The sequence below is a fragment of the Corvus cornix genome, chromosome 3 (assembly GCF_000738735.6).
Source record: "Corvus cornix cornix isolate S_Up_H32 chromosome 3, ASM73873v5, whole genome shotgun sequence".
NCBI lineage: Eukaryota > Metazoa > Chordata > Aves > Passeriformes > Corvidae > Corvus > Corvus cornix.
Window position 1 is genome coordinate 85785102 of NC_047056.1, and position 26289 is coordinate 85811390.

General features: G+C 38.5%; 1 protein-coding gene across 7 annotated transcripts in view; it reads right to left on the reverse strand.

Moving 5' to 3' along the window:
- Nucleotides 1–26289, reverse strand: part of COL19A1 (collagen type XIX alpha 1 chain) — a 187483-nt gene that overhangs the window by 107551 nt on the left and 53643 nt on the right. For 6 of the 7 annotated variants that reach the window (XM_019288280.3, XM_019288287.3, XM_010405625.4 and 3 more), the window contains exon 11: nt 11842–11886. The exons of the other annotated variant lie outside the window; for it this stretch is intronic. In XM_019288280.3, coding sequence (XP_019143825.1) covers nt 11842–11886 — 45 coding nt within the window. The remainder of the gene's footprint in view (nt 1–11841; nt 11887–26289) is intronic. 7 annotated transcript variants of the gene reach the window in all.

The window sequence follows — 26289 nt, forward strand, 5'->3', positions numbered from 1 at the left end:
TCTGTGTTAAAAATAAACACACCCTGCTCAGTCAGACTTCACTAAGGTCAGTTCAAAATATAATTAGAAAAGTAGGAAATTTCTGCCTTTTGCACAAACCTTAGTAAACAGAGATTTAAGGCAGGAAGTTTTCCCTCCTTTTGAGAGGATCAAAATCAACAGCTCCCACTTTCCTGGCAACTGTCCATACAAACAGCCCACATTGGTTTTATGGGTACCATCTATAGAAATATTTATATTTCTCTTCTAGCTGAACCACTGTGCAGCAAGGTGCAAAAAATCAATGGGTCTAGAACAAATAGGTGGGACAATATTCTGCAGCCTACTGAATGGGAACAATTTTCTTTACAAAGGTCATCCTAGGAAATCTGAACTGTATTTACTGTCCAGCTACCAACAACAGAAGGAGTTTAACTTACTGCTAGCCTTCAATAAGTACGTAAAACTGAAAAGGGCACATGGATAAAGCCTTTTTCTTTATCTGTGCACAATATGTACTGGCCTTACTATACCAAGATCAGTGATATGCTCCCTGCAGACATCTAAGACAACTCAGTCACCTACTTTTCATCTGCTGTCACAGAAACTACCAGCAGCTGTTGCAAATTAGTTGCTCTTCTAGGCCAGCTTCTTTGGCTTCTTAAACTAAAATTTAACAATACACAAAGATGATGAATGAGCATACTGTATAAAGTAGCATCATAAAGCTGCTGATTGGGTTAGCTAAATTAGCACAGCCTTCTGTACAATTTACCATTCTTGAACTTTTGTGCAGATCCTTTGTAACAGCCTTAATACCCTTGACTTCCATGTCATGTTATGTCATATCAGGTCTTCTTCAAAGTATTTTTTACTTATGCTCATATGAGATAGACTGTGGCACAAAAGAAATGATTTATGGAGAAAATGGCACAGAATACTAGACGTTAACACTGTATTTTGTTGGAGTTATTCCAAACCTACACTGAAGTAGCTTTAGTCTGGTTTCATGAATTCATTAGCCATTAGCAATTGCAGCAACCTAGGCTTGTTCCCAAAGTTTATCTTTCAGTGTAGCTTCATCCAAAAGTAATCATACTGTTCTTTTCCAACCCAAAAAGTCATCTGTATGGATCTGCAGCACCTTTTAGTCACTAAAAGATGCCTATTCTTCTGAAATACATTGGTTGCTGAAGAATAGCCACATACCAGTCTGAAGAAACAGAATCTGCAGGGTTATAAACGCAGTAAACAGAGGCATTTTTGGTCTAAACAGTTCCCTGACTTGTTTATTTTACTAGGAATCACACAAACAGTTGCAACAGCAGTGCGCAGGGACACTGGGAATAGGAAGCAACTGGAAGGGAGGAGATTGGAAGGAAGACCATTTTTATAATTGACAGTATTACATTAATAAACATCAACTACTGCTAAGTGGAGAAAAAAAAAGTGCTTTGGAGACTCAAATATACTTAAAGATGTCTATTGCTGTCTTTCCAGTAGTAACATCCACATCTGTGTTTGTGGGTTGTAGAAAGATTCCCCTGCTCACATGCACACACTGAGTGCTAGTTTTAGTATATTCATGAACACAGTTCTGTCATCTCCTCTTCTACAATGACCAATGTGTGTAACCATTTTTTTGTTTCTTCTTTCATCAAATTGTTCATGAATTCTAACAGTTTTCCTCACTGTAAACAACTCTCACTCAAAATTGCAAAAGCCCTTATAAAAAGCCCATTGACTTAAACTTGTTTAAGAAAAAGAGGATAGACTTAGATAATATAAAAGAAAGAAATTGTTTGCTACCAGGGTAGTGAAGGACTCGAACTGCCCAGAGAAGTTGTGGGTGCCCAATCCCTGCAAGTGTTCGAGGCCAGTTTGAATGTGGCTTTGAGAAACCTGGTCTAGTAGAAGGTGTCCCATGGCAGGAGGATTGGAACTAAATGAGTTTTAAGGTCCCTTCCAAATCAAACCATTCCATGATTTTGTGATTTCATCTATAAATTTACATCCTCGCCTTCATGCCTATTTTATGAATAGAATTTTTAAAGAAGTATCAAAGTATGAGACTAAACTATAGGAACAACAAGGCTCCATAAGCATGTATGCAATTTATGCCAAATGTTATTTCTAAATATTGCAGCATCAATACTGTTTATTAGATTATCCTATTGCTCCTTCTCCTTAAATACCTGTCAGTACAGTCTTTTTCGTAAAGTGTAATCCTCTACAACAGGTCTCAGTTGCTAAATGTGCATCATTTGTTACAGATAAAAATTGTTACATTAATTTTAAATTAATTACCATTTATTAGCTACCAGTCAAAAGGCTTACAGCCTTGTTTCTAAACTAGCAAGTGTTTTCTCTAGGCATCTATAGCTGTAATGACATCCAGTCATCCATTTCTGGATGTGCCTTCACAGAAATCTCCAAAGTGGCATGGAAGCCACCGTTACTGGAAGGAGTACATGCAAAAGACTTGGCACTCTGCTCACACTATTAAACCTCATATCTCAACGCAGTGCCCCCTAAGGAAGCTGCAGTGCTTCTGATACCCCAAATAGTTCATCAGAACAGGCATGGGTGTTTCTGCAGAGCACCACATGTGCTTTCTTTTCCAGAGCTCCACATCTGGGCCTATGTCAGGGGTTAGCATAACTTCGGAAGTGATTTTCCTGCAAAGAGGTGCTTACAGCTTCCTTTATGACCTAACAGAACCTATTAACTAGCTAGTTTGAATATTGACAATTTTTTAAGCCACTTAAAAAAGTTTGACACACCTCTGTGGTCCACATTTAAGAATGGACAAACCCTGGGAAAGTTCTCTCTTGCTTCCAGCCTTGGGACAGGTAACTGGGCCGGGCCAGGGCCAGGCCGGGACACAGCCATCCTGGAGCTGTGTGGCCCTGTTCCACCCGCAACCCCCCACATCCCTGCTATGTGCAGACGGCGCGGCCCAGTTCCTGCCCCCCCTCTCCAGTGCGGCCAAAGATTGAGCTGAAGCTGCCTGGCAAAGATCATGTGACCAACATGGATAAGCAAACTTCAGCTGCAAGGCCCGGGTGAGATTAACCCTTTTAGTGCTGTAAGTTTCCTCCAGAACAGATGAAGCCTGCAGACATTAGGTAAAGAAAGAAGAGCTGAAATCCTGAGGGAGGAGAAAGAGGAGATGCTTAGAAGCTGAAATTCTGTTGTAAAGCTATGGTGGTGATGGACTATGATACATCAGAGTACCCGTTGTAATTTCATGGAAGCATGGGGGGGTGGAGCGTTCAAACTGCACTTGTGAGCAAAACTACCTGTGCTGAAACAACCAAATGCTGAAGCAGCTGTAATTTGATGAGAAGTTTGAACAGGGAGAGATGGAAGTGATGAGGACTCTTGCTTCAAATTGGAAGGAGAAGACCTCTGTTCCTACAGATGCTCCCAGAGATAGTCTTAGAGATGAAGATGATGAGGACTCTTTTTGCTCCCAGGGAAGGGAGAGGGCCTCTACTCCTAGAGATGAAGACACTCCCAGAGATGGGTGAAGAGAACCTTTGTTTTTGAACAGCTCAACCTTAAAATGGTACCCCAGTAGCTCAAGAGTGGACCATCGAAAGCAGTTGTGGGAAAAGCTGTAAGTCGGGGGAAGGGACTCACATGCGAGTCTCACATGCGGCTGTCTCGTTGTGATATTGAAGCCATGAGAGAATTTCTTGTGGAGATGTCTCCATAGCATGAGCAAGAGGGACTCCTCTCCTCTTCCTAAATGAACTGAACAAGGTTATTATGGAAGTGGTAAACAGATTGAAAATCTCAAGGGTTGTCTTTTTACATTGTCAGTGGGAGAAGGAAGAAAGGTGGGGGGAGAAGAAGTGTTCTGAAGGTGTGGTCTGATTTTTTTTTCTTCTTTTAGGTCTGTTAATAAACTTCTTTATATTCTTTTGAGTTTTGTGCCTGCTTTGCTTTCTCCTAGTTCTTACCTCACAGAAGGTAAATGAGTAAGTGGTGAATATTTTGGACCAAACCTCTACAGCCTACCATACAAGAAGCTTCCTACATTGTGGGAGCAATTGGACTTTGGAGAGATTTGTGGACCAAAGTAAATTACAGAATCACAAAATATTTTGAGTTGGAAAGGACCTACAAAGATCATCAGAGTTCTGAACTCTGTCAGGCTCAAGAAGTATTTGGACAATTGTACTCAATATGTGCAAATGCCCATTTTCAGAGCTTAAGATAAGGATATCTTTCTAATGCCAAAAGGCCTCCACACCTCTCAAATATTACTTTTATAATCCAAGGCAGAAAGAGGTTGAGAGTCCACACCAGCATTCATGTATTGCAAAATCTGTTTTCCACTAATCTTATTCTCAGCAGGACTTGGAGTGTTTATACTCAAACCTCGAAGAAAACCATTTTGAAGTACACAACGATCTGGTGAAGATACCAAATTAAAAAGGATAAAACAGATGCAGATGGACTGTGACAAACTCACTACAGGCATTATAAGATGAAATGACATGGTGAAAGGACAAATGAAGTTCAGTGTAGATATACACCAAATGATGAAGATTGTAAAATCCTTATATCCCCTATATACCCTTAGCACCCATGAAGACAAACACAACTTCCTAAATGCAATGACTGGTAACAGCCAGTTCAAAAGGATCAAGGATAAGATCTTGAGGCCACATTCAAAGCTAAAGAGAGGATAGAACAGTCTCTGTGGGGAGACAAGAAGGCACAGAGAATAAACCAAAGAATTTCTCTTTGATATTACATAGACTGAAGTTCTTGTCTCTTCCATCTTTAAACACTGGAACACAACTCAGTAATATGCAGAACCAACTAGTAAGGATGATCCAATACAGAACATTTTTCATAGCAGGATATACTAAGTAAGCTGGTATTCTTCAATTTGAAAGAGACAGCTCAGGAAGCTTATTGATTCTCGATTGATACTGAAAAGGAGAACAGGAACCTTCTGAAGGAAGTAGGGGACACCAAATCAAATTAAGAGGAAGAAGGTTCCAAATAAATGAAAGGAAGAATTTCTTCAAACACAAAGATAAATGGTGTAATTCCTCACCACAGGATATTGCCGATGCTCAAAGTTTACATGAATCCAGGAGAAAACTGTACATTCTAGTGGGAGAAAAGTCCATTGAAGACTTTTAAATTCACTGAAAATACATCTGCTGAGATGCAGTCTCAAATAATTGAAGGCTGGAAGAGTACTATACTTGGTTACTTTGTCCTTATGCTTTTCTCCAGGGCACCACTTCTGGCTATCATTATAAGCAGGATGCTGAGCCTGATGAACCTTTAATCTAACCAAATGGGTATGTGTAAGTAAATTAAACAGTGATAGGACCTGGAACACGGTCATCTATATAATTTAATTGATAGACCCCAGCTGTGAAGGTTTTTTGCAGACATTTCAATGAGTCCAATTAGCATTTCCTCATATAATTCCCAGGCACACTTCAAAAGTTAACATAGGCTAGGGACTATTCTCAACAGACACTATTGATTAAGCCTGTTTCAAAGGGCAAGAGCATTAAGCAGTAGGAAGATGGCCAGATCAAGCCAAATACCACAGAACTACTTGATAAGCCCTGGTAAAGTTTAGCTTACTAAGATGCCTACGTGACTGCATTTATTTCAGGGGGAGACTTCCTGTAGAATTTCTAAGCTTTTCCTTTTTTCCCAGACTATCTCTGATTATAGGTGATCCACTTGGTAACAAAAAGAAATCTCAAATAAAAACTTGTAACATTTAACCTTGTACGACTTCATGAAAAAAAGATCTAAAATGCTACCCAAAAGAAGGTGCAAAGAGGTAACTAAATCATTACAAGAAGAAGAGAAAACTCGTATACTTCCCTATATAGCATTAGGAGACAAGTATGAAAAACCTCTATTCACATTTATATCCAGCTGGTAAAGCACTCAGTCTTGCCTGCATGAAATAGGATTTCAAAAATTCTTCTCCCTGTCCCCATGAAGTATCTGCATTGATGGTTAGCACAGGTAAGAGCCAAATTTTCAGCACAGTGGCACTGACTCCACCCACATCTGAACAAACTAGGGAATAGGACCCTAAGTCTATCATGCAAATCGCACATTCTTCCATTATGGCCAAAAACATTAAGACCAACAGGTTGTGTCCATGGTTACACCAAGATTTGCAATTTATGGAATTTCTATTCTAATCTTTTGCTCAGACTGAAGCATTTCTAGCAGAATCTACAGCTCATAAATAAAAGCACTCTACTAGTACACGGGGTTACCTACTGCTTCTCTTAATTGTAGTTTTCTAGTATTTTTAATTATAGACCTTTGAGGTTCGTGACTGTCTTCTATTTATGCGCAATAGCTTCTATTTTTCAAGTAAATTGGAAGCTTCCCCAGTACTTGAGTGTCTGGTTTTACTACTGAATTTTATGATACAGATATTAAAACATTAGAACCAGTAAATAATGACTAACTTCAAACCAGCATGTTAGACTTGGAAAGGTGATTCTTTCTTCATTTACTTATGCTTATTTAAGACAAGCATATTGAAGAGTGAAACAAAAGACCATACCTGGAGACACCCTGGAAGTTTATAGCCTTGTGTATTCTGAATGGACAGAAGATAGACAGAGAAGTATTTTATTAGGTGTGATAGGATGAAATAGAAAATGTTGAACCTCCAGGAAATCTTCTTGACACTAAGATCTATTAGGAATTGTCTTCTAAAGGAAATAGATGAAGCCCTGTTTCCTGGGATAATTCAAATTGTACTTCAGAAAATAGTAAATATATACAAAGAACATCCTGCGTTTAGAAGAAAATTAAGCAGATGAAATTTTTTTCTACATTTAGGCTGGACAAACCCCAGACTCCTCCTCTCTTCTCAAATTTATACACAGGCAAAAGCACAATTAAGACATGCAATATGTAAAGTAAAAAGGATGAAACTCTGGAAATAATAAATGACTATCATTGTGGTTTTATTCTCAAAGTTTCCCTTATTCAAATACATGTAACTTTTAAACTAATATCATTTTACGGAGAAGTATTAATCACAGAATTATAGCAAAATAATAACTTTACCAACAATCAAATGTTTACAAGTGCATATCACAGCACATAAACTGCTACATAGTTCAGGTCCAATGACATCCAGTTTCAAAATCCTCTATTTCAAGTGTGAGATGAAAGGGAATATGCTTTATGAAGGAAAGCAGCCAGTCCAGCCAAACTGCAATTGAAGAGTCCCTGTCCAGCACAGCAGTCCTCCTACTGTCACAAATCCTGAGTCTTCTGAGATATCAACTAGTCCTGTGATTTCATAATGTAACAGCACACCTTGCCTCTCTGACTTAAAACACAAACGGGGATTTTATACAAGCATTTTGAAACAGCTAAGCAAGGCAAGGAATTTAGGATTCCCAGCTTCATGAAATGACTGTTATCTATTAGTGACAAACAAGTCATGGTCAGCTATAATTAACATGTAAATGTGTTGGCTTTTCTTTCACCCTATTTCAAATAAAATTTAGATTTGTTCCACACATACTGCCAAATGTTAATGAAACCTATATGGTGTTCATGTTCCCTGTGTCCCAGAAAATTGAATTCTCAGTGTTCAAGCTCATTTACAAAAAGAATCATATTTGTAAAGTGTACTAAAGAAAATACATATTCTAGCCAAAATGGTAGACAAGATGACAGAAAAAATGGGGGACCTGGTTGAAGAGTACTAACTGGAGTGACCAAAGGAAGCAGTAACAAGGAGGAAAGAATTAATTACAGGTTTAACAAAGGAAAAAGGCATCTTAAAGGTTATTTGTTTAATTTGGGTATTTAAGCTGGACATTAGACACAAGTTCTTCTCAGAAGAAGTGACTGGGCATTGGAATAGACTGTCCAGGGAGGTGGTGGAGCCACTGTCCCTGGAAGTACTTAAAAAAAGACTGGATGTGGTACTTACTTCTATGGTCTAGTTGATAAGCTAGTGTTAGGTCATAGGTTGGAGTTGATGATATCAAAGGACTTTTCCAACCTAGTTAATTCCATGATTCTATGATCAGCTAACAGGCACTGGGCCTGTTCCAACTCCGAAATGATGCACATACTTCTAGTATGAAAATAAGTAAGAATAAATTAGATTTCAACCTCTTCCGGTTTCAAGATAGGTCTGAGATCTTGAAGCCTACAGAGGTTGAAATCCAGACCCAAACCTGTTGATCAGGCCAGGTTGTTCAGGGCTCCTCTTGAAAACCTCAAGAAAAAGTTGGTGCTGCAAAACCACTTTGGGCAACTTGTTCCAGAGCTTTACAATCCTATCACAGAAAACTGTTAACTGGACATTAAAAACAAGCAAGTATATATGTTAAAAAAGAAGCTGTCTTGGTATTCCCTGTGCTCATCCAATTAGAAATAAGTGTAAGTGATACCTTGCGTAATTTTGATGCCATTAACAGAAAATGGCAAAGACATTTAAGATAATCTCATCTCCTATGTTTTCATGAAGCAAGTCTTTAGTTTATTCCCTTTTGTGTTACCAGGATAAAAAGTGCAGGCCACTGGAAGAGGAAATTACTTCTGTAATAAACAAGTGTCAAAATTAAAACCCCTTTCCTAATGGCTACACATCTTCCTTGCTGCACTTCCATCCCACTGCTCTGCATGCACTACAGACACGCAAACACACCATTCCTCCTTGCAGCAATGTTACGTATTTGAAGGCTGTTCACATATTTTTTTCAGCTGACTCTACACTAAGAGTCAATCGTGCTGTCCTTCCTCAAGGGTTCTCTATTCCTTAGCACCAGTCATTCTCAGTGCTCACCTTTCAAAATCTGTAAAATTGAAGCCATATCAGTACCAAATAGTACTTTTTAATAGGGCTTTTTAATCAGTGTTGCAGACAATAGTTCCCTTTGGAGTACCTTAGTATAAGTCTTTCAGTTGCAATTTTATTTACCTGTATTCTGTTTGTGATCTAAATAATCCTCAGATTTTAATTTCTGTGTAGGTACTACTTGATTTGGGTTTATTGCAGCTCATATTTATTCTCCCCTGCAAGTAGTTCTTTGCACTCATTCTTTCTATGTTTGATCCCATTTGGTTTTTTTCAGGCTACATCTCTGATTTATCAAGAACATTCTGGATTTTAAAGCTTTCTTCTAGTTATTATCAGTACCTTCTGGCTTCCTATCATCATGAAATGTAATAGTCATATTTTCTACCCCATACTGTAAAATTAAAATTCTAAGCATTATTAGAAGAAGAAAGATCCCCATGATAAAGTCTGCCTTCTTGGCAGCAAACCAATTAAAATGTCTCTCAGCATATACTTTTTCAGTCACGCTATAAAAGGGTAAACCAATGTTTTTGTTGCAGTTATAAGACTATCATGTAAGAGTGTCATTATCTATGTAACACAAAGAAAACAGAATACAAAGGAGAATTAAAAGAAATTCACAGTGAGAGCATATTTCCCTCGGAGGGAAAGCTTGCAGCATAACACCTGCACACACAGTCTGTACTTCCCATACCACTACTGGCTTCTGTAAGAGAGAACCAAGTTCAACACTGACCAAAACCACAGGAAAGCAGATCAAGACTTTTGGATTCCTCAAGAAGAACCAAGTTTGTCTTGAGAAACTCTTAAACAGCCAAAAAGAATCTCCCTCAATAATTTACATTATAGATGCTTCCCATAACAGTAATATACAAATGATGACGTACTGTCACCTCAGTAATCTCTCCCTCTCTGATGTCCCCAAGGCTTGCTCTGCCAAAGCAGAACCTAATACAATAAACAACTATTGTCATTTGATGAAACTAGAGGAACAAGGCTGAGTTGGTTTCAAGGATTCAATCCTACAGAATGATAGGGTCACTGAACCAAAAGTACAGGATGGTTCATTTTCATGTACTTCTGTGGGGACTTTGGAATGGCAAATGTCCCACATTGAGGTAGCTGTGTCTCACCCTAGGTGATATGCAAAATAGAGTGTGCAAAAAATTTTGTTCCTTAAAATGCAATATGAGCCAGAACGTTTGATAATAGGAAAATTTTCCATTTCAGTCTTTGTAATCATGTTTGTTACACACAAATTAATATAATTATTTCATTTTGTGCTGCTATGTTAAAATGCAAATGTGTTGATAATTTTTTTATACTGGAGTTTAGTAGCTGAAACTCTAAATTGTTATCCTTAAGCAATTGTTTGAATTAAAGCTGAACTGAACAACTGCTGAAGACCTACTTCCCATAACTTTAAAACACACACTTCCCACACAAACATCTGATGCTTCTGATGAGACTAGCCCAAATTATTTTTGCATGATCACTGGTAAGTAAAGATCCTTCCAGTCTTATATTTCCTTTAATTTGAAGGGCAGTTGAACGCAGCATTATTAGTTACACTGGAAGTATTTTTAAATGGGACCTTTTAATGATCATCTGAATTTATGAGACAAAAAAGAAAAAAAACAGTCTAAGCATGCTGGTTTAGCTTCCACATAAGGAAAATGTGACTACCAGTGGTTGGGTCATTTTATCTCTGCTTTAAAATAAGGGGAATCAAGCAAAGAGAGTGGCAGCAACAGCTGGAACCATGTGCCTGTGCTCAAACACGATTTATTCATAAAACTCGAAGAGAGCACAGCACAGCTGCAGAGCAATAATGCGGAGGGGAAAAAAAAAGAAAAAAATCCACAAGCCCTTCAGAACTGATGAATAATGATACTACAGAGGAAATAAGATCTGTCAGTGGAGTTAGAGACACTCAAGCTTAACAAGTGGTTTTTTTAGAGGCTGAATCCTCACATTATAAATGTTAGTTGCTATGGATGCTGGTTTTTATTTCTGATACTCCTTCCTTCTTGGCTACTGGGATACTTCCTCCTAAAAAACCCTCAAAATCTTAAATCTGCTTCAATTCTGTTAATCCATAGCATTCTTTCTTTAAAATACCAACTCTGGAAAGCTGTCTGACACTTTTGAAGAGGTATGGTGGGTGAGTGAATATATCCATGTCCAAAGCAGAGATATGGGATACACATCATAAGGTCACCCCAAGACAGCAGCCTAACTCACAAATGTATTACACTTTTTTAAATTCAGAAGATACCCCCTACTTACTATTTTCATCAGTCTGAATATTGCCAGAATAGCAGCTTCTGTCATTCTTCATCTTTATGATACATAAATTCAGCAGAAATTCTTTTCTGCACCCTTTTTAGACAGTGGGCTGAAGCACAGAGACACTACCTGCTTTTCAAGAAAAGGCTTCTTTCAGGTTGCCTGATCCAAACCAGCCAAAAATAGTGAGAAACCAGTAAACAGGCATGAACATGGTTGACAACTGAATTTGCAACCATAAACTCTCACCACTGTTACTTTTTTGTCCTATTAGACAAGCTGGTATCTGGCTCTTCCTCCTACTTTTCCCTCAACACAGATTCACTTGCCTTTGATGACCTGTGAAGACTTACCTGTCAGAAGTAACACAAGAAGATTGGGTTGCATCATCTAATGCCACCCAATGCAGGCATTCTATCAGCCAAGACAGCCTTCTGCAAGACCAGTTCAGCTCCCATTTTAATACAAGCTATTGAACAGTTTCCTGCCACTGCAGAGGTTCTGTTGGTTCCTCATAAAACTTTTTCTTAGGGAAAAAAAATCTAAAAGAAGCCCTGATGGCACTCAGTAAACACTCAAAGAACTTCTTGTTCTTAAGCATTTACATAGCAAAAATTTAAGAATTTTATTAATTAAAGGGCTAAGGTAGACACTCAGAACAAAGCTCTACTTGGCTGGCCATATATCATATTGTTAAACCAATAAATAACACAGACAGAATAATTTACCTCTTCACCTTCTTCACCTTTACTACCTGGAAAGCCACGTTCACCCTGGAACACAAAAGGATGAAATACAAATCTCAAACAAATATTGTTCAAGTAATTGTATTCTTTAAAATAATTTTACTGCACTGAACTTTTATTATGAGACAAAAATGAAATAATTTGGATGCTGATTTTCTCTCTTTCAAAAAGGTGGGAATTCTCTACAAAAAATGATATGGCTTTCCATAGTTTTGTCAATTAATAGGAGTCATTTATTTTTCCATTCATCCTATGGGATTTTCTCAGCTTTAAAAATTCTCAACTATTTATTGACTCTAGACCTGCTTATTGCAGTACTTCTATTCTTCTGCAGAACCAATTTTAATACATTTATTCACATTAGTACCTTCATTTTAAATTTTAAACATGACTAGTCAGCTGTGAAGGTCTCCAACTGGATTAATTGAAAAATATACAGATATGAATTATGAAAAAAACCCTAATTTCTTGCACTTTGAAAACCATATCCAATTACCCAAGCATTAAAAACAAACCAAAACAAAAAACAAAGAAAGAGAAAACACAGAAGTGATGAGTTTTAAACTATTAACTCAATTTCAGCAGACTAAATTCTTTGTTTGATGGTATTTCAATAAAAAGGCCTGTTATAATGCTCTTTCCAGCTCTGATTTCCTAATTTTGAGCTCAGAAAGGGATCATAATGTACAATCAAACTATGTTAACATCTTCATGAAATGCAGTTTGCAGTCTGTCTATATTATACAAGAATAACACCTCCTCTAGGTTTTTATTAATGTATACTTGCATGTTTTGTGAGACATACAGAAGGCAGATGGGCAAAATTATATACAGACAGCACAAAAATGACCTAATTAAAAAAATCCAAACTTTTTCTTTCTCCCTCAAATCGTCTAGCAGGAGATGATTTGCATGTCTTTTCCAGTCCCCAGAATTCAGTCTCATGGCCTCAGTACAACACACAGGAGTTTTTATACATCTGTAGACAAAAAGAGTGGAAAATATCCAAAGGAGAACTTATTGTGGTTTTTAAAATTCCTTTAAAAAAATTAGACAGAGCAATGTCTAAACCTTCCTTCACTCTTCAGAGAGTATAATTTCCTTAAATAGAAGTCTAAAGTTTAAGTAAGATTAACTAGAACAGCTGGCTATAACTTGCAGAATTTCTAGCAGCATTTTGTCAAATCTTTCAAGTAATGTATCATGCATGTACTGATCATGTACTACATATCTGGGAATTAAATTCAAAGCTTTGGAGGTGTGCAGATGTATAAATTATCAGATAGTTCTGGACTTTTCATCACCTACCTACAGTGGTTGCCTTTTGCTTTTTTCTTTTGGCAGGGGTGGCTCATACAATCAACAGCTCAGTTTTGGAGGCAAGCCCAAGAACAAGCATGTAAAATGGTATCTAGTGAAATGAACTTCAACATGCCCTCTGTTGGGATTTTAGGAGTTCTTCTAGTTTTTTTCTGTTAAAGGAATTTTCCCCCATACTGGTGCTAGGGGAACAAATGGTCAGGTGCTTAAGAAGAACAAAAGACCTAGCTGCTCTTTTTGTTTCACCTGAGTGTGTAGTCAGTCAGTCTCAGCATTGGGAAAAAGAGGGAAGCTGCTTGTTCTTCGGCTGTTTTTCTTTCTGCCGGAGCAGCCCCGGGATCCCAAGCCCACCTTCCCTGCCCTGCTGGAGGCCGGGCTGTGGCCGCCCTGCCCCGCCGCTGCTTCGAGCCTCCACTGCATTGTAGCTGTGCTCGACCTGCCTGCCCGACCCCCGGGGGGGTTCTCCGTTTGGATACACCTCGTCTGCCATGCGGGATTGGTGCTCATCCCCGCTGTTCCAGCCTGCTGTTCCTGAGGGTCTGGCCGGACACCGGGATCGGCTGCCCAGGGGTTTGTGAAGCCTTTGTTCCATCCCTTCCCGGGATCCCAGGGCACCGGTGCCGCGTGCTCCCCGATCTCGCTCCGGAGCGCCCCCTGCAGCCGCGGGGGAACCATCGCACCTGCCCTGCTCACCGGGAGCCGCCAGCGCCCCTGCCGGCTGCGAGCGGAACTGCACCCGAGGGGAAAGGGCCCGACAGCCGAGAAGGCTGGGACTGGGTTTGTGATTGTTTGCTGTTACTGCCATAGTTGTTGTTGTTTGTTTGACTTGTTATACACATATAGATATATAATTGTAAAGAACTTTTATTCCTATTTCCCATATCTTTGCCTAAGAACCCCTTGATTTCAAAATTATGATAACTCAGAGGGAAGGGGGGTCACATCTGCCATTCCAAGGGAGGCTTCTGCCTTCCTTAGCAGACAGCTGTCTTTCAAACCAAGACACCCTCACCTAAAAATGAGAGGCTAATTCCTGAAATAATTTACAAACGTATATGATTTCTGTTTGGTTCATCTAGTTTCCCTTTTTTGCAAAAGGTCAGATCAGGTATTCTTTTGAAGCCCCTTCCAACCCAGGCTGTTTTATGATTCCCATTCTTCCCCAACCGATGGACACACAACACAGCTAACACTTATTTTAAAAAAATTCATGGAAGTGTTTTCTTCATTTAGCTTTCCCATTTGTGTATTTACTCAATCCTAAACTCATTATATGAAAATTATTCTGAGATAGAGTCAACATTTCTCTGATAGTAACTTGTGTTCATTGCCTCTCATCCTTTCATTGTACACCTCTGACAAGTGTCTGGCTCTGACTTTTCCACACCCACCCAGTACTTACATACAGCAATGAGTCTGCACACCACCCACCACCCCTTCCTTTCCAAATCATCTCACCTTAAGGTTGAACAAGCCCAGCTCCCTCAGCCTCCCCTCTTACATCATGGGCTCCAAGTCCTGGCCATCTTGGTGGGTCTCTGCTGGACTGACCCCAGTGAGCTGCTCTTTATCCTCTCCAGGAAGCTCCAAAGTGGATGCAGAACTCCAGATGCAGTCTCACAAGCACTCACCTATCACTCCTCCTGACCTGCTGGATATGCATCTGCTGAGGCAGCCCAAGATGCCTTTGGCCTTATTCAAAACAAGGACATCCAGCAGGACTCCCAACTCTTTTTCTGCAGAGCTGCTTTCTAGAAATTTGGCACCTGGCCTGTACTATGGCAGGAGGCTATTCCTTCTCAGAGGCAGGCCCTCAGGTTTGCCTTTGCTTAACTTTAAGAGTTCTGTGGTAGCTCATTTCTCCAGCATGTTGAGAATATCCTTCCTGCCCTCCCTCCCTTCCAGTGCACTGACTACTTCCCTGTATTTGATAACATCCACGAACTTGCTGAGAACCCCATTGTCCATGTTATTAATAAGGACATTAAATAATATTTGCCCCAATATTGCCTCATGGAGTACGACACTTGTTATTAGGCAGCAGTCAGACTGCATAGCATCATTCCATCTCTGACCCTAATCTTCCACCCACTCTGCTGTCCATTTATCCAGTCAGAACCTCACAGATTCTAGTATAATTATACGTCTGAAAACTATGCCAAAAGGCTAGCGGAAAACAAGGTATACCACATCCACTGCTATCCCCTAATCCACACTGACAGTCATTTTACCAGAGTAGGCAATCAGGTTGGTCAGTGTGATTTGTCCTTGGTAAATCCACACTGGCTGATCACAGTGACCTTCTAGTCCTTCCTGTGTTCAGACATTCCTTGCAGGATTTGCTACATAATTTTCCCAGAGACAGAAGTATGGGTGACTGGCCTGCAGTGCAATGGATCCTTCTTGAAGATGGATGTGATGTTTGCTTGTTTGCAGTCATCAGTGACCTTTCCCAGTCATCACAATTTTTTGATAATGACAGAGGGCAACCCTGCAGTGACATCAGCCAGCTGCCCCAGCACCCCTGGATGCATAATGTTTGGTATCTTGCAAGCATTCAAGTAGCTTAAGTGCTCCTTAACACTCTCTTCTGCTTCAGTGGTCAACAGTTCATTATCACACTCTCTGCTAGCATGTTTAAGTAACCTGGGAGGCCTGAGGGCAAAACTTACTAGGGAAAAAACAAGGTGAAAAAAATACTGCGTACTCTCAGCCTTTTTCATATCCCCCACTCCATTAAGCAGCAGGTCAACATTTTCTTCAGCTTTATTTTTGCCATGGATGAACTTAACAGAAGCCCTTCATGCTGCCCTTAAACTCTCTTATTAGTTTCAATTCCAGATAAGTTTCTGGTTTCCTAACTCCATCACCACATGCTCTGGCAGTGTTTCTATGTTCCTACTGGGTAGCTCAGCCCTGCTTCCACTGTTTACTTTCTTTTCTGTCTGAGGTCAGCCAGAAGCATCTTGTTCATCCATGCTGGCCTTCTGCCATACTCACTCAACTCCCTGCATAACAACATGGAGTGTTCCTGGGGTTTTAGGAAGCTGTCCTTGAAGATTAACCAGCTGGGCTCCTCAGGTTTGCAGGACAGTCTCAATCACTCCTTGGCTTGCTCTTTGCCAGACTCAACAAATTTTTCTCCTTGAAACTCTCCTCAGATGTCTTGTTTTCCAGGCCCCTGAAAATAACTAATTCCCTGCTGGACCCTCTCTGGTTTCTCCACATACTTTGTGGAAGTGAGGGTGGAGGAACTCCCCAAACATGATGCAGCATACCAGGTGCAGCACCACCAAGCAAAGAAGTGAAAATATCTCCCCCTGATCTGCTAGGTGTAGTTTTAATTATGTAGTCCAATATGTGGTTTACTTCATTCCGGTAGGAGAACACTGTTAGCTCATAATTCAGTCTCGTGTCTACCTCCCCATCATTTTCAGCAATGCTGCTGTTAAACAAGTCAGTTCTCTGCCTGTACCAATGTTAGTTATCAACTAATGCCTTGTGTTTCAGCAATAATCCAGATTTTTTTGCACATATTTGAATTTTTAAAAAAAAATTCCAAATTGGAGAAAATATAGTCAACAAAACATAGGTAAAGTAGTTCAGGAAATTTCCACTTGACAGTATAGAAAATAGTATTAGCCACTGGTAATTTCAAAGAATTCAAATGCTGCAGAAATAAAAAAAGAGTGGAATTTGAAAAGTAACACATTAATGACTGACTTAAATTCTCCTTTCTGTGACAAAATTCTCATATTAAGTTAGGCAAAACATTTCACACAAGTTTTTCATGGACAGCCATTGGCTGCTTGTCTTGCACTGCAAGATTGCTGATCTGATTTCGAGAGTTTTAAATATACCTGCAGTACAAGTCAGCGAAACCCTGGCTTTGAATGCAGAAATTGATAGACTGTGGTAATCTTGTTGCTGAACAAAATGCTGGCTACCTCATCTGCAGAAAATAAGTTTGTTCCTTCCTTCCTTCCACTTGTGCTATATTACAGGAAGTATCTGCCCTAAAGATACACAAATTGCATCAAGGTCATGTTGCAGAACATTTTCTTGACATTTTAATAACAACAAAATAATGGGGATTTGTGTGGTCTCTTAATTTGTTGAAGCAGCAGAACTATTTCCCCTAAAATTTTCTAAAAGGAATTAGCTGGACAGACATTAAGATTTAATCCCAAATATTTGCCATTAAAAGCAGGTGCAATCAACAAAAAATCTGACCATGAAAAGAAGCAATTTTAACAAGTATTACCAGCAAGTTCTATAATATATATGTCTCTTTTTGCAAGTTCTGGCTTTCCTACAATACTCCACTTCTGGAAAGGACCAAAAGATTAAAACGGAAGAGTGGAAGAAGTGCTGCTCCTCATCTCATTTTGCTGAGATCTCGAGACTCTCAAATTTCAAATTTTTGAATCTGCAATCTTGTACTTGGGAAGATCTGTACAGTTTGAAGACTTAGACAACTGCTCTTAATGCAAAATAATACTGCTGGGCAGGTTTGTACCCCAGCACCACTTGCCTTTTTCTCTTTTGAAAGTTCCTCTGTCACATTATACAACTCAGAAACTGGATATGTAATTCAAGTACAATTTATGTAGATACTGTACAGGTGGCAAAAAGGATGTTAGGACTGCAAATGGTTAGAATGAAACTTTTGTTTGTTTGTTTGGGTATTTGTTTGGTTTCTCTTCTACCCTGGAGCCAGTAAGACCAGGTTTGCCAGGAGCACCTACTAAGCCAGCTTCCCCCTGAAACAAGGTGTACACAGCCATCATTTTACAGACCTAACTCATGACTGAGCTAAATTAAGAGAAAAAGGCATCTGGACATGTATTGCCTCTTATTCCTATTCTATGGAATAGCTGAATTCATTTCTAGGGTTATTTGTGTCTGTTAACTTATATTTGGTAAATATACTTTTCCCTTTCAAAATAATAGGCCATTAACAATTACAGGTTATCTACTTCTGCAGCAGATACAGCTGTACTCTGCTTCCGACAACTGGACAACAAAAAAAGATTAGAGAATTTTGATCACGTGAAAAGCTTTCTCAAGCCTTGTTTCAGGCCCTATTCAGAAGAAGACACACCAGAAGACACTTGCATATTACCCACGTACCTAAAACCCCAACAAGTGTACCACAGCTTCCACTCTCTCCCCAATACCTATCAGGCACTTGGGCACACAGGGCTCTACACCTAAACCATTAGGTCCAGCAGGGAGCTGTACATACAAAGGCTGTTTTCTAGGCTCGGCTCAAAGGGGCGTTTCAGATCTTTCCTTCATCTCCCAGTGCCCAACTTACTCAGCAGGAAGAAATGCAGATCTTGATCCTCTGCAACCAGGCAGGCTTGCCCTACTTCCCAAGTGAATGTTCTCTATACGCTGTTAATTTACTGCGTCCTCTAACCCATGTTTTTTAAAAAAAGCAAAGTAAGTCATCTGTACAGTTGTTTGTAACCCTTGGCTACCAAATTACTTTCTCTTTGCACCGCCCATGAAAATTAAGGATCTGATTTGAGTTTACAAATTCCACTCAGGGAACCAGATGCTTAAAAGTTACCTTCAGAAGCTGAGCATAAGTAAAACCAAACACCTTGTTAATCAAAAATGTTTTTAAAAGGTCACTATTCAAGCTGAATAGCACAGTAAACTTCCTCTACAATATTTGAATAAGGACTATTTGAACAACAGAAAAAAGTAAATCAAGAACTTTGAGTTGAGAGTTACAGACATTTAAATTCTGCATTTAATATACAGCTTTACAAGGAAAAGGTATAGCTAAAGGCCTAGTAGTATTTAATTTAGAATTAAAATGTAAAATATTGCAGTAATTTCCTTTTCCTTCTTAGAAAAGTGTATTAAATAATTACAGACCTAGTGAGAACCTGTCTCTGCCACTCAAAGCTAAGAACCACCCTCCATGTACAGATTAATGAAATATGCCACTATGAGGTACATTACTTTTTGTCATAATTACACTATAATTACTGAGATAAATTCTGGTAAAATTCGTCTGGGCACATATGACTTCAAATAGGAGCTTAGAAGACTTATTAAAAGAATCTAAAATTAAATGTTTTCTCCATTCCATTCATGGATCTGATGTCCTTGACAGAAGTTGGCCCTAGTAACTTGCGCACCACCCAACTGAGTTTTCTGTCCAAGCCAGAATTCAGCAACAAAAGAAAGTTTTGAAAGTTCACTTGTTTGATTCCAAGCCAAGCAGATACAAAAAGAACAGAGACAAAGGAAAAACTCCAGTCTCTCTTAAAAAAAGAAAGAGCCAATAAAAGAATGATTATTCATCAGAATGGTACAAATAATTAAGCAAATAAATACAAAGCCCTCATGACATAAAACAATTAAAATACATCTTAAAATAGCTTGCCAAAATGGCATTTTTGTAACTCCACTTACAGCACAGTTTCCAACATCTTCTTTCCAGCTCCCCCCTGTAACAATACATGGTAGCATTCTGGGGAAAAATTCTAATTAATCGTTACAAGTAATCCTTAGCCCTTCATTTTCTCTAGATTTATAGGATGAATTGTGAAAAATTCTTCATAGTCGGCTACCAGATAATAACATTTCATCTTCCCTGCTGTATTGGATCACTGTAAACTAGAAAAACATCCCCAAAACACAGTCACAGGTTTTTTTGTGAAGACAAGTCTTTTGTCTTGCATTGTTTAATCAGTGTACTACAAATTAATATTTCTTCAACACAACAATGCAAAAATACAATCCTACATCAATGCCATCAGTATTGATTCTTATTAAATATAATAAAATGATTGATGTTGTGATTTAGCTGTTTTGGAAATATGCAGTATATTTATAAACATGGTCCTTAATATATTTATAATTTATTGATTTTGCAGTTTGTAATTGCACTGCAACACCTTATAAAATTAGAGACTTGCTTTATACCTAAGAATTTTGAAGGTAAAGTTAGATGCTTTGTGTATGTGTATTTAACAACCTTCTTAGAATGCATTTACGTCAGTTTTTATACCTTGACTTTCACATTTAGCTATTTCCCCTCCCTAAATAAAGGACTTTCACACTAAAATAATTAAAAATAATAAAAGGAGAGGCTACCCTAACATACAAGTATATGAACTTTATCAGGAACATTGTTACCAGTACTGTCAAAAAATATGAATTAGGAATCACATTACCTAAACACACACACACTGAACAAAAAGGTAAAAAAAAAAAGAGAGAAAAGAGACTAAAAGAGAAGAGAAGAGAAGAGAAGAGAAGAAAAGAAAAGAAAAGAAAAGAAAAGAAAAGAAAAGAAAAGAAAAAAGAGAAAAGCCAAAAAAACCAAGTGTTGAAAGAAACTTTTATCAATCACTTGGAATGCATTTTGCTATTTCGACTATTTTAGGCACTAACAAGATTTATAATGGCAAACATGTGGGAACTTCATGAAATTCTCTTCAAGGCTGGGAAAGAGAAACAATTACTGTAAAATACTTTAAGCATTTTTCAGACATGATTCTGCGAAATTAAAAAAACTAAAAACAAAGACATCAAGAAGCACGCAGACATTTCTCCATTCTCAATATGGAAACCAAACATTTTTATTTTTAAATTTACTGGGGCACTGACTGTAGCTTGATTTAAAAAATAGGATTGATACTCTAGGGTTACTAGCAAGGAAACTCAGCAGAAGCAAAATCAGCACCGTCAAACACTACTTAGTGTTTTGATAATTTATGGATATGTGCCTTCCATTAGTCTAAGTATGCCAGACCCTTGGAATAATCTAATAGCCTGGTGTTTTAAAATGAGGACAACTATTTTTAGCATTGCAGAAATGGAGCGGAATGTTCAACAACGTACAGTCAGTGGGACTTGAGCAGCATCCTCCCCTGTGGAGCACGTACCCAGCCAGTGCAGAGCCACCAGCAGGGGCAGAGCTTTGCCTTGAACAGATAAAAATCCCACATCAATTACAGTCCATTCTATGACACCTTTCTTAGCCTACTGGAGTATTTCTTTGTTTCTTTAAACAGGCTCATGTTAATGGTTAGGATCACCTGATAGACTATTAGTTATATAAAAATATATTCAAAAGATATTTATTAAAACTTGCCCCATGAATTTCCTGGGTTAGTCATGTCAAGAAGTTTCTGTTGAACATCATGACATTTTGGCTTCACTACATCTACCAAGCCTTTCATTCCCTCTTGAACGAAGCTACTGGAGCTACCAGCACTTCCTGAGTTCTTGCTCAGTGCTATCCTTGATGCAGACTAGATCCATGTGAATAAGATCCTCCCTTAAAATAACCTGGTGAAGAAGGGCTTGTGACAGGTAAATAGTTTGTTTCCTTTGCTCTGTCCTGCTGCCACAGCAGCCCCAGTGGAGCAGATACACCATGGTTTGGCCAAGGGGGTCAGGACAGGTTAGAGGACTCATGTTAAGTAACTGCTCAAGAGAAAGGCAAACAGCAATAACCCTACTGATCTTATTTGCATATTATAACATGGACTGAGTTCAGGAGGCACCAATTTTTCCTCATTCCCATCCCTTTCCATTATCCATCTTTGGGACAAGACTGACTCACCTGTCCGTTCAGGCAATTAGATGTTAATATACTCCAAATTAAACGACACTTGAAAATCTAGGTTTTGGTGCTTCGTATTCCGACTAAAGGATCAGCAGTCAGAGGCAGCTCAGAGCATCCGAGAGCATGGCCACAGGGCTCCTTACTCCAGACCGAACTCTCTTTAGTTGACATTGTTTCCTTTTCTGCTACAAACATGTCTTTAAAAGCACACAACTCACACAATATCTATATTCAAGTACATAAAGCATATCTATATTCAAATACATAAAACATTTCCTACATAAAGTACTAAGTCAAAAGTTTGTTCCTTTATTTTCGTCCCACAAATTATTTCCACCCAACAGAAGAAGTCAGAGAAGTTCTGAAAAACCAAAGATGAAGGGGTCACTCCATTCATTGTCATGCACAGCTACAGGCAGGTATACTGCCTTTTTGTTTTCCCTTTTTCTCATTTCTTTGGTAATAAACTGACGGAAGTCTTTGGGATATATGTCAAGGGCTGGTTTCTGTGCCATCAAAAAAGTATCAGCAGAAGCAGAGCCTCTGCTGTCAATAGGTCTTGTTTCTTCATTTGGCAAATATAAGTGGTATTCACTGCCACTGCATGTCCTTAAAGAGGCGGCAACTTAAAAATGCAGTGCAGACATAAATTAAACATGGCCTTGATAACAATCCAGTTCATTTGACCTCCAACATCATACACAGAACATAAAAAATGCAAACAAAATCCACAAGAACATTTCCTGTAGAGTAGTGGGAATAAGCAAATCGGCTTCTGGATGAAAAAGGTTCTCGAAGATTTATAAGGTCTTATAGATGAACAGCTTAGAAAATTAAGTGTAGCCAGCTGGATATTTCCATTATCTGAAGCAACACATTAGAAAAAAATCTGAAGTGATCTTATGGACAACTGACAGTTTATTGCAACTATGTTTTTTCCCTTCCAGCAGATCTGTCAAAAGGAAAATTGCCTGACCTACACAACATCTATTAATTTGTTGCTAATCCAACCATAACATGGTGTTAAAGCAAATCTAAATCCTATTAAAGTTTCAACAGAACTGGAAATGAATCTAATTGGCCTTGCTCAAATAATATTTGAAATGCAATAATTCTAAATGTATGTTTAAAAGCATTATTCAACATGAACATATTGCTGAGGTCTTTCAAAAATGTAATTTACTATGCCTATTATACTCAATGTAATAGTTGAACCCCGAGGTTTATATTAGGAATGCAAACAGCATTGGTCAACCTCTTAGATCTCAGAGGCTACTCTTTATTAGAGAACTATCATCATCAGCAGCAGCACCATCTATTTCCATAATCTGAAGATTCAGGAGGAAGATTCTCAGATGATACAAATGTAAGTTTACACTAAAAAAATCTGTCCCACAGACCATTAAATATTAACTTCAATGTTTAACCACACAGATATGAAATGCAAAAAAGCAGTACAAAAAGAAAGTGTTGTAGGGTGAATCAGAAATAAATAGAACTGCATATAGACTGAAATTTCTAATCTAAGAACTAACTCATATCGGTACTTTTTCTGAAATGCCTTATTGTTGGTGTGCTTGTAGCTGAAACCTCTTTTCAATTACTGACAAATAAAGCACTTCAAGGTACAGTTTCCAGGTCTCCACTTACACATAGATTTTTAAGGCTTTCCCAAGAAACTTCTCACTTCCAAAATGGAACTTTTTGACATTTACTGTGTTTTGGAGACAGATTAACAGGATATAACAACCACATATCCTAGTACTCCAACTCACCTACACTAACCTGAGAATCTGGGATCAGCAGATCTACTGTCAGCACAGAAGCCGTAGAGCTGCTCCCTAAAGGTAAGTCTCCATTTCCATAAATTCTGAGCACTTCTGTGAGTAATGATGACATCTCAGCCTAGTAGGGTTGTAATTAACCCTTTCAGGCCTTTTCTTAACCTCTTTGAGGCTTACTGTCCTGCTCTGCATACCACACCTGGGATGCCTGACAGAAAGCAGCTTGTCTGCTATCCGAGGGACATAGGCTTTTGCGTGAGTTTTTAACCATCCTCTCCCTAAAGCCTAATGTTGGTTTAGAGAATCAATGATACTCTGACACCTATTTCTCCAGCTGCATTCCTTTCTGATTCTTCTGTGGTTCAGCAGAAGTACTGCCAGTGTAGTGTATTCTAGAGGGTGGTATTTCTTCTGGCGATTTGACAACACTGGCTTTGCAATCCTGTCACTGCAAAGAGTCACGCATTTTTATTAACAGATCCTGAAGCCTTACCTTTTCCCAACTCATAGACTTGATACCAGAAGACAAAAATTCTCAGACCAAAGTATGGAGAAATGGGGTGGGGAAGACAAACTGGCCACAGCCACTTTTACATTACACATCCTACCTGCTTAGGTTCCCATTAATCAAAGATGATTGGTAAAGTCATCCTGATACTCTATTATTTTCATTGCTGCCTTTGCTAGCAGAGTTGCTATGATGGCACTGACTAACAAATGCCTTCTACTCATGAAAAGAAAACTAATCCCCTCCCCCTCCCCAGATTGCGATTGAGACATTCTCTCTCCAATTGTGCAGCGTGCTATAATGCAGCTTACAATAAAGCTTCAAAAATACATTAAGGAATAGCATTGTACACATTGTACATAATTCCTATCTGTTAAATAGTTTCCCATCGTTGCTCTTCCCTCGTGGCCTTGGGTGCACCTCTATCAATACTGTATGCTCCACCAGACAGGGAATTTCTTTTACTCCAGGTTTGTGCTACAGTGTCCGAGAAAGTCCCAAAATTTTGTCATGTTATGGGAAGACACACTAACACAGAGTATAATGGCCACAACCCAGAAGTCTGGCACTCTTCTTCCATACATACTTTTTAAGTGAATTTTCATTCTGTGAAGTGGACCGCTAAATAATTATTTCTTGAGATATTATTGTCAATAGCTACAAATAATATGCTGTGCATCTTCTATGTGTAAAGGTATAGGTTACCACTATTAAACAAAGTTAGTTAAGAATTAATTTCTCCTGTTTAGTGTGTTATTTCAAAGTGGAATCATGTTATTTTCATGTCTATGGGTCAATCAGAAGAACTGTCATTCATAATAGGAAGGAAGCATAGTAAAAACGGTGTTAATTCTGAAGAAAAAGCATTAGATGACTAGCTTCTCAGTATCTGGGAAAAAAAAAAAAAAGCCTTGTGTGAGGTACTTGTTAAACACAAATCAAACACCTGTCACCCAGCTGGGCCACGTGTGTCACTGCTGAGCCATCTGCAGGAACACACCCTGCGCCAGTTGCTTTACTTAGTGTGGCCTGGGAACACGAATCCATTAGACAGAAAGTCAACAGTGGAATTAGCAGCACTTTTTCTTTTAGTGCCCTTCCACTTACTTGTTTGACTTCTTGTGTTTCTATTTTTGAGAACCTCATGCCAGAGCAACAGTGCTGACTGCTGATTAGACAAGACTTGGCCCAGCCTCAGAGTGTCACATTGATTTAATCAGTTCAGACTTGAAACACGCAGGATGGATCTTAGGTGCTTATAAATATGGTCTAGCAGTGGGAACGAAAAAAATAAAAATGTATTCTGCTTTGTAACACCTATGAATGATTTTGCTATACTAATAAAATGGCAGGTTTTATTTCCAACAATTTGGTATCTATGAATTTAAAAAAAAAGCAATTTACATTTAATTTGGAATATAAACCTATGTTATAATTTTAATGGGTTTGGGGGCAAGAAATATATGCAATGACATTAAAAAAGCACATATGAGCTGCATTTATTTAAATTTTAATAATATAACTCACCCACTAAAAAGAGGGAAAAGGAGAGTTAAAAGGCCACAAGTCACAGCAGCCAACAGTATGATCTATAATCTCTGCATAATTTGTACTATGTATAAATGTTCTACTGTATGGAAAAAAAGAATTTTTTAAAAAAATCTAATGTGCTACTCATAATAGGAGTTATTATCCAGGGAGAAAATACTCATATATAATTTAAATGAAGCAGAATAACACAAGTTATCCATAATAATCCTAATATAGATCAATGATTCATCAGATCAAAAAATCTAGTATTCTGTGAAGTTCAATACCTAGTGCGTTACAAGAAGACAAACAAAACTAAGCAGAATGTGTCAAACAAGATGTACAATGCGGCAGTACAGTGAGAAAGTTCCTTCCTCCCCAATTAGTCCATTTCCTGCAACACGCTGCTGCCAACTTTTACAGTGCAACAATGGGTACTTTTCTTAAAGCACTGCATTCTGATGAGATGTGGGAAGTTCAGAATATCAGTTTAAAAACTTAGTCTCTAGCTGTCAGAAATGAAGGGAAAAAAATAAACAAGACTAAAATCTATGTGCCACAGAAATCTTTCAGAAATAATCCAATAAATACAATTTATGAACAATTGAAGAAGAATCCTCAAGCCTCCCCCTGCCCTTTCCAGCTCTGTAAGGTCCTGACTGAGGCTTTTGAAACACAGTTAAGAATCC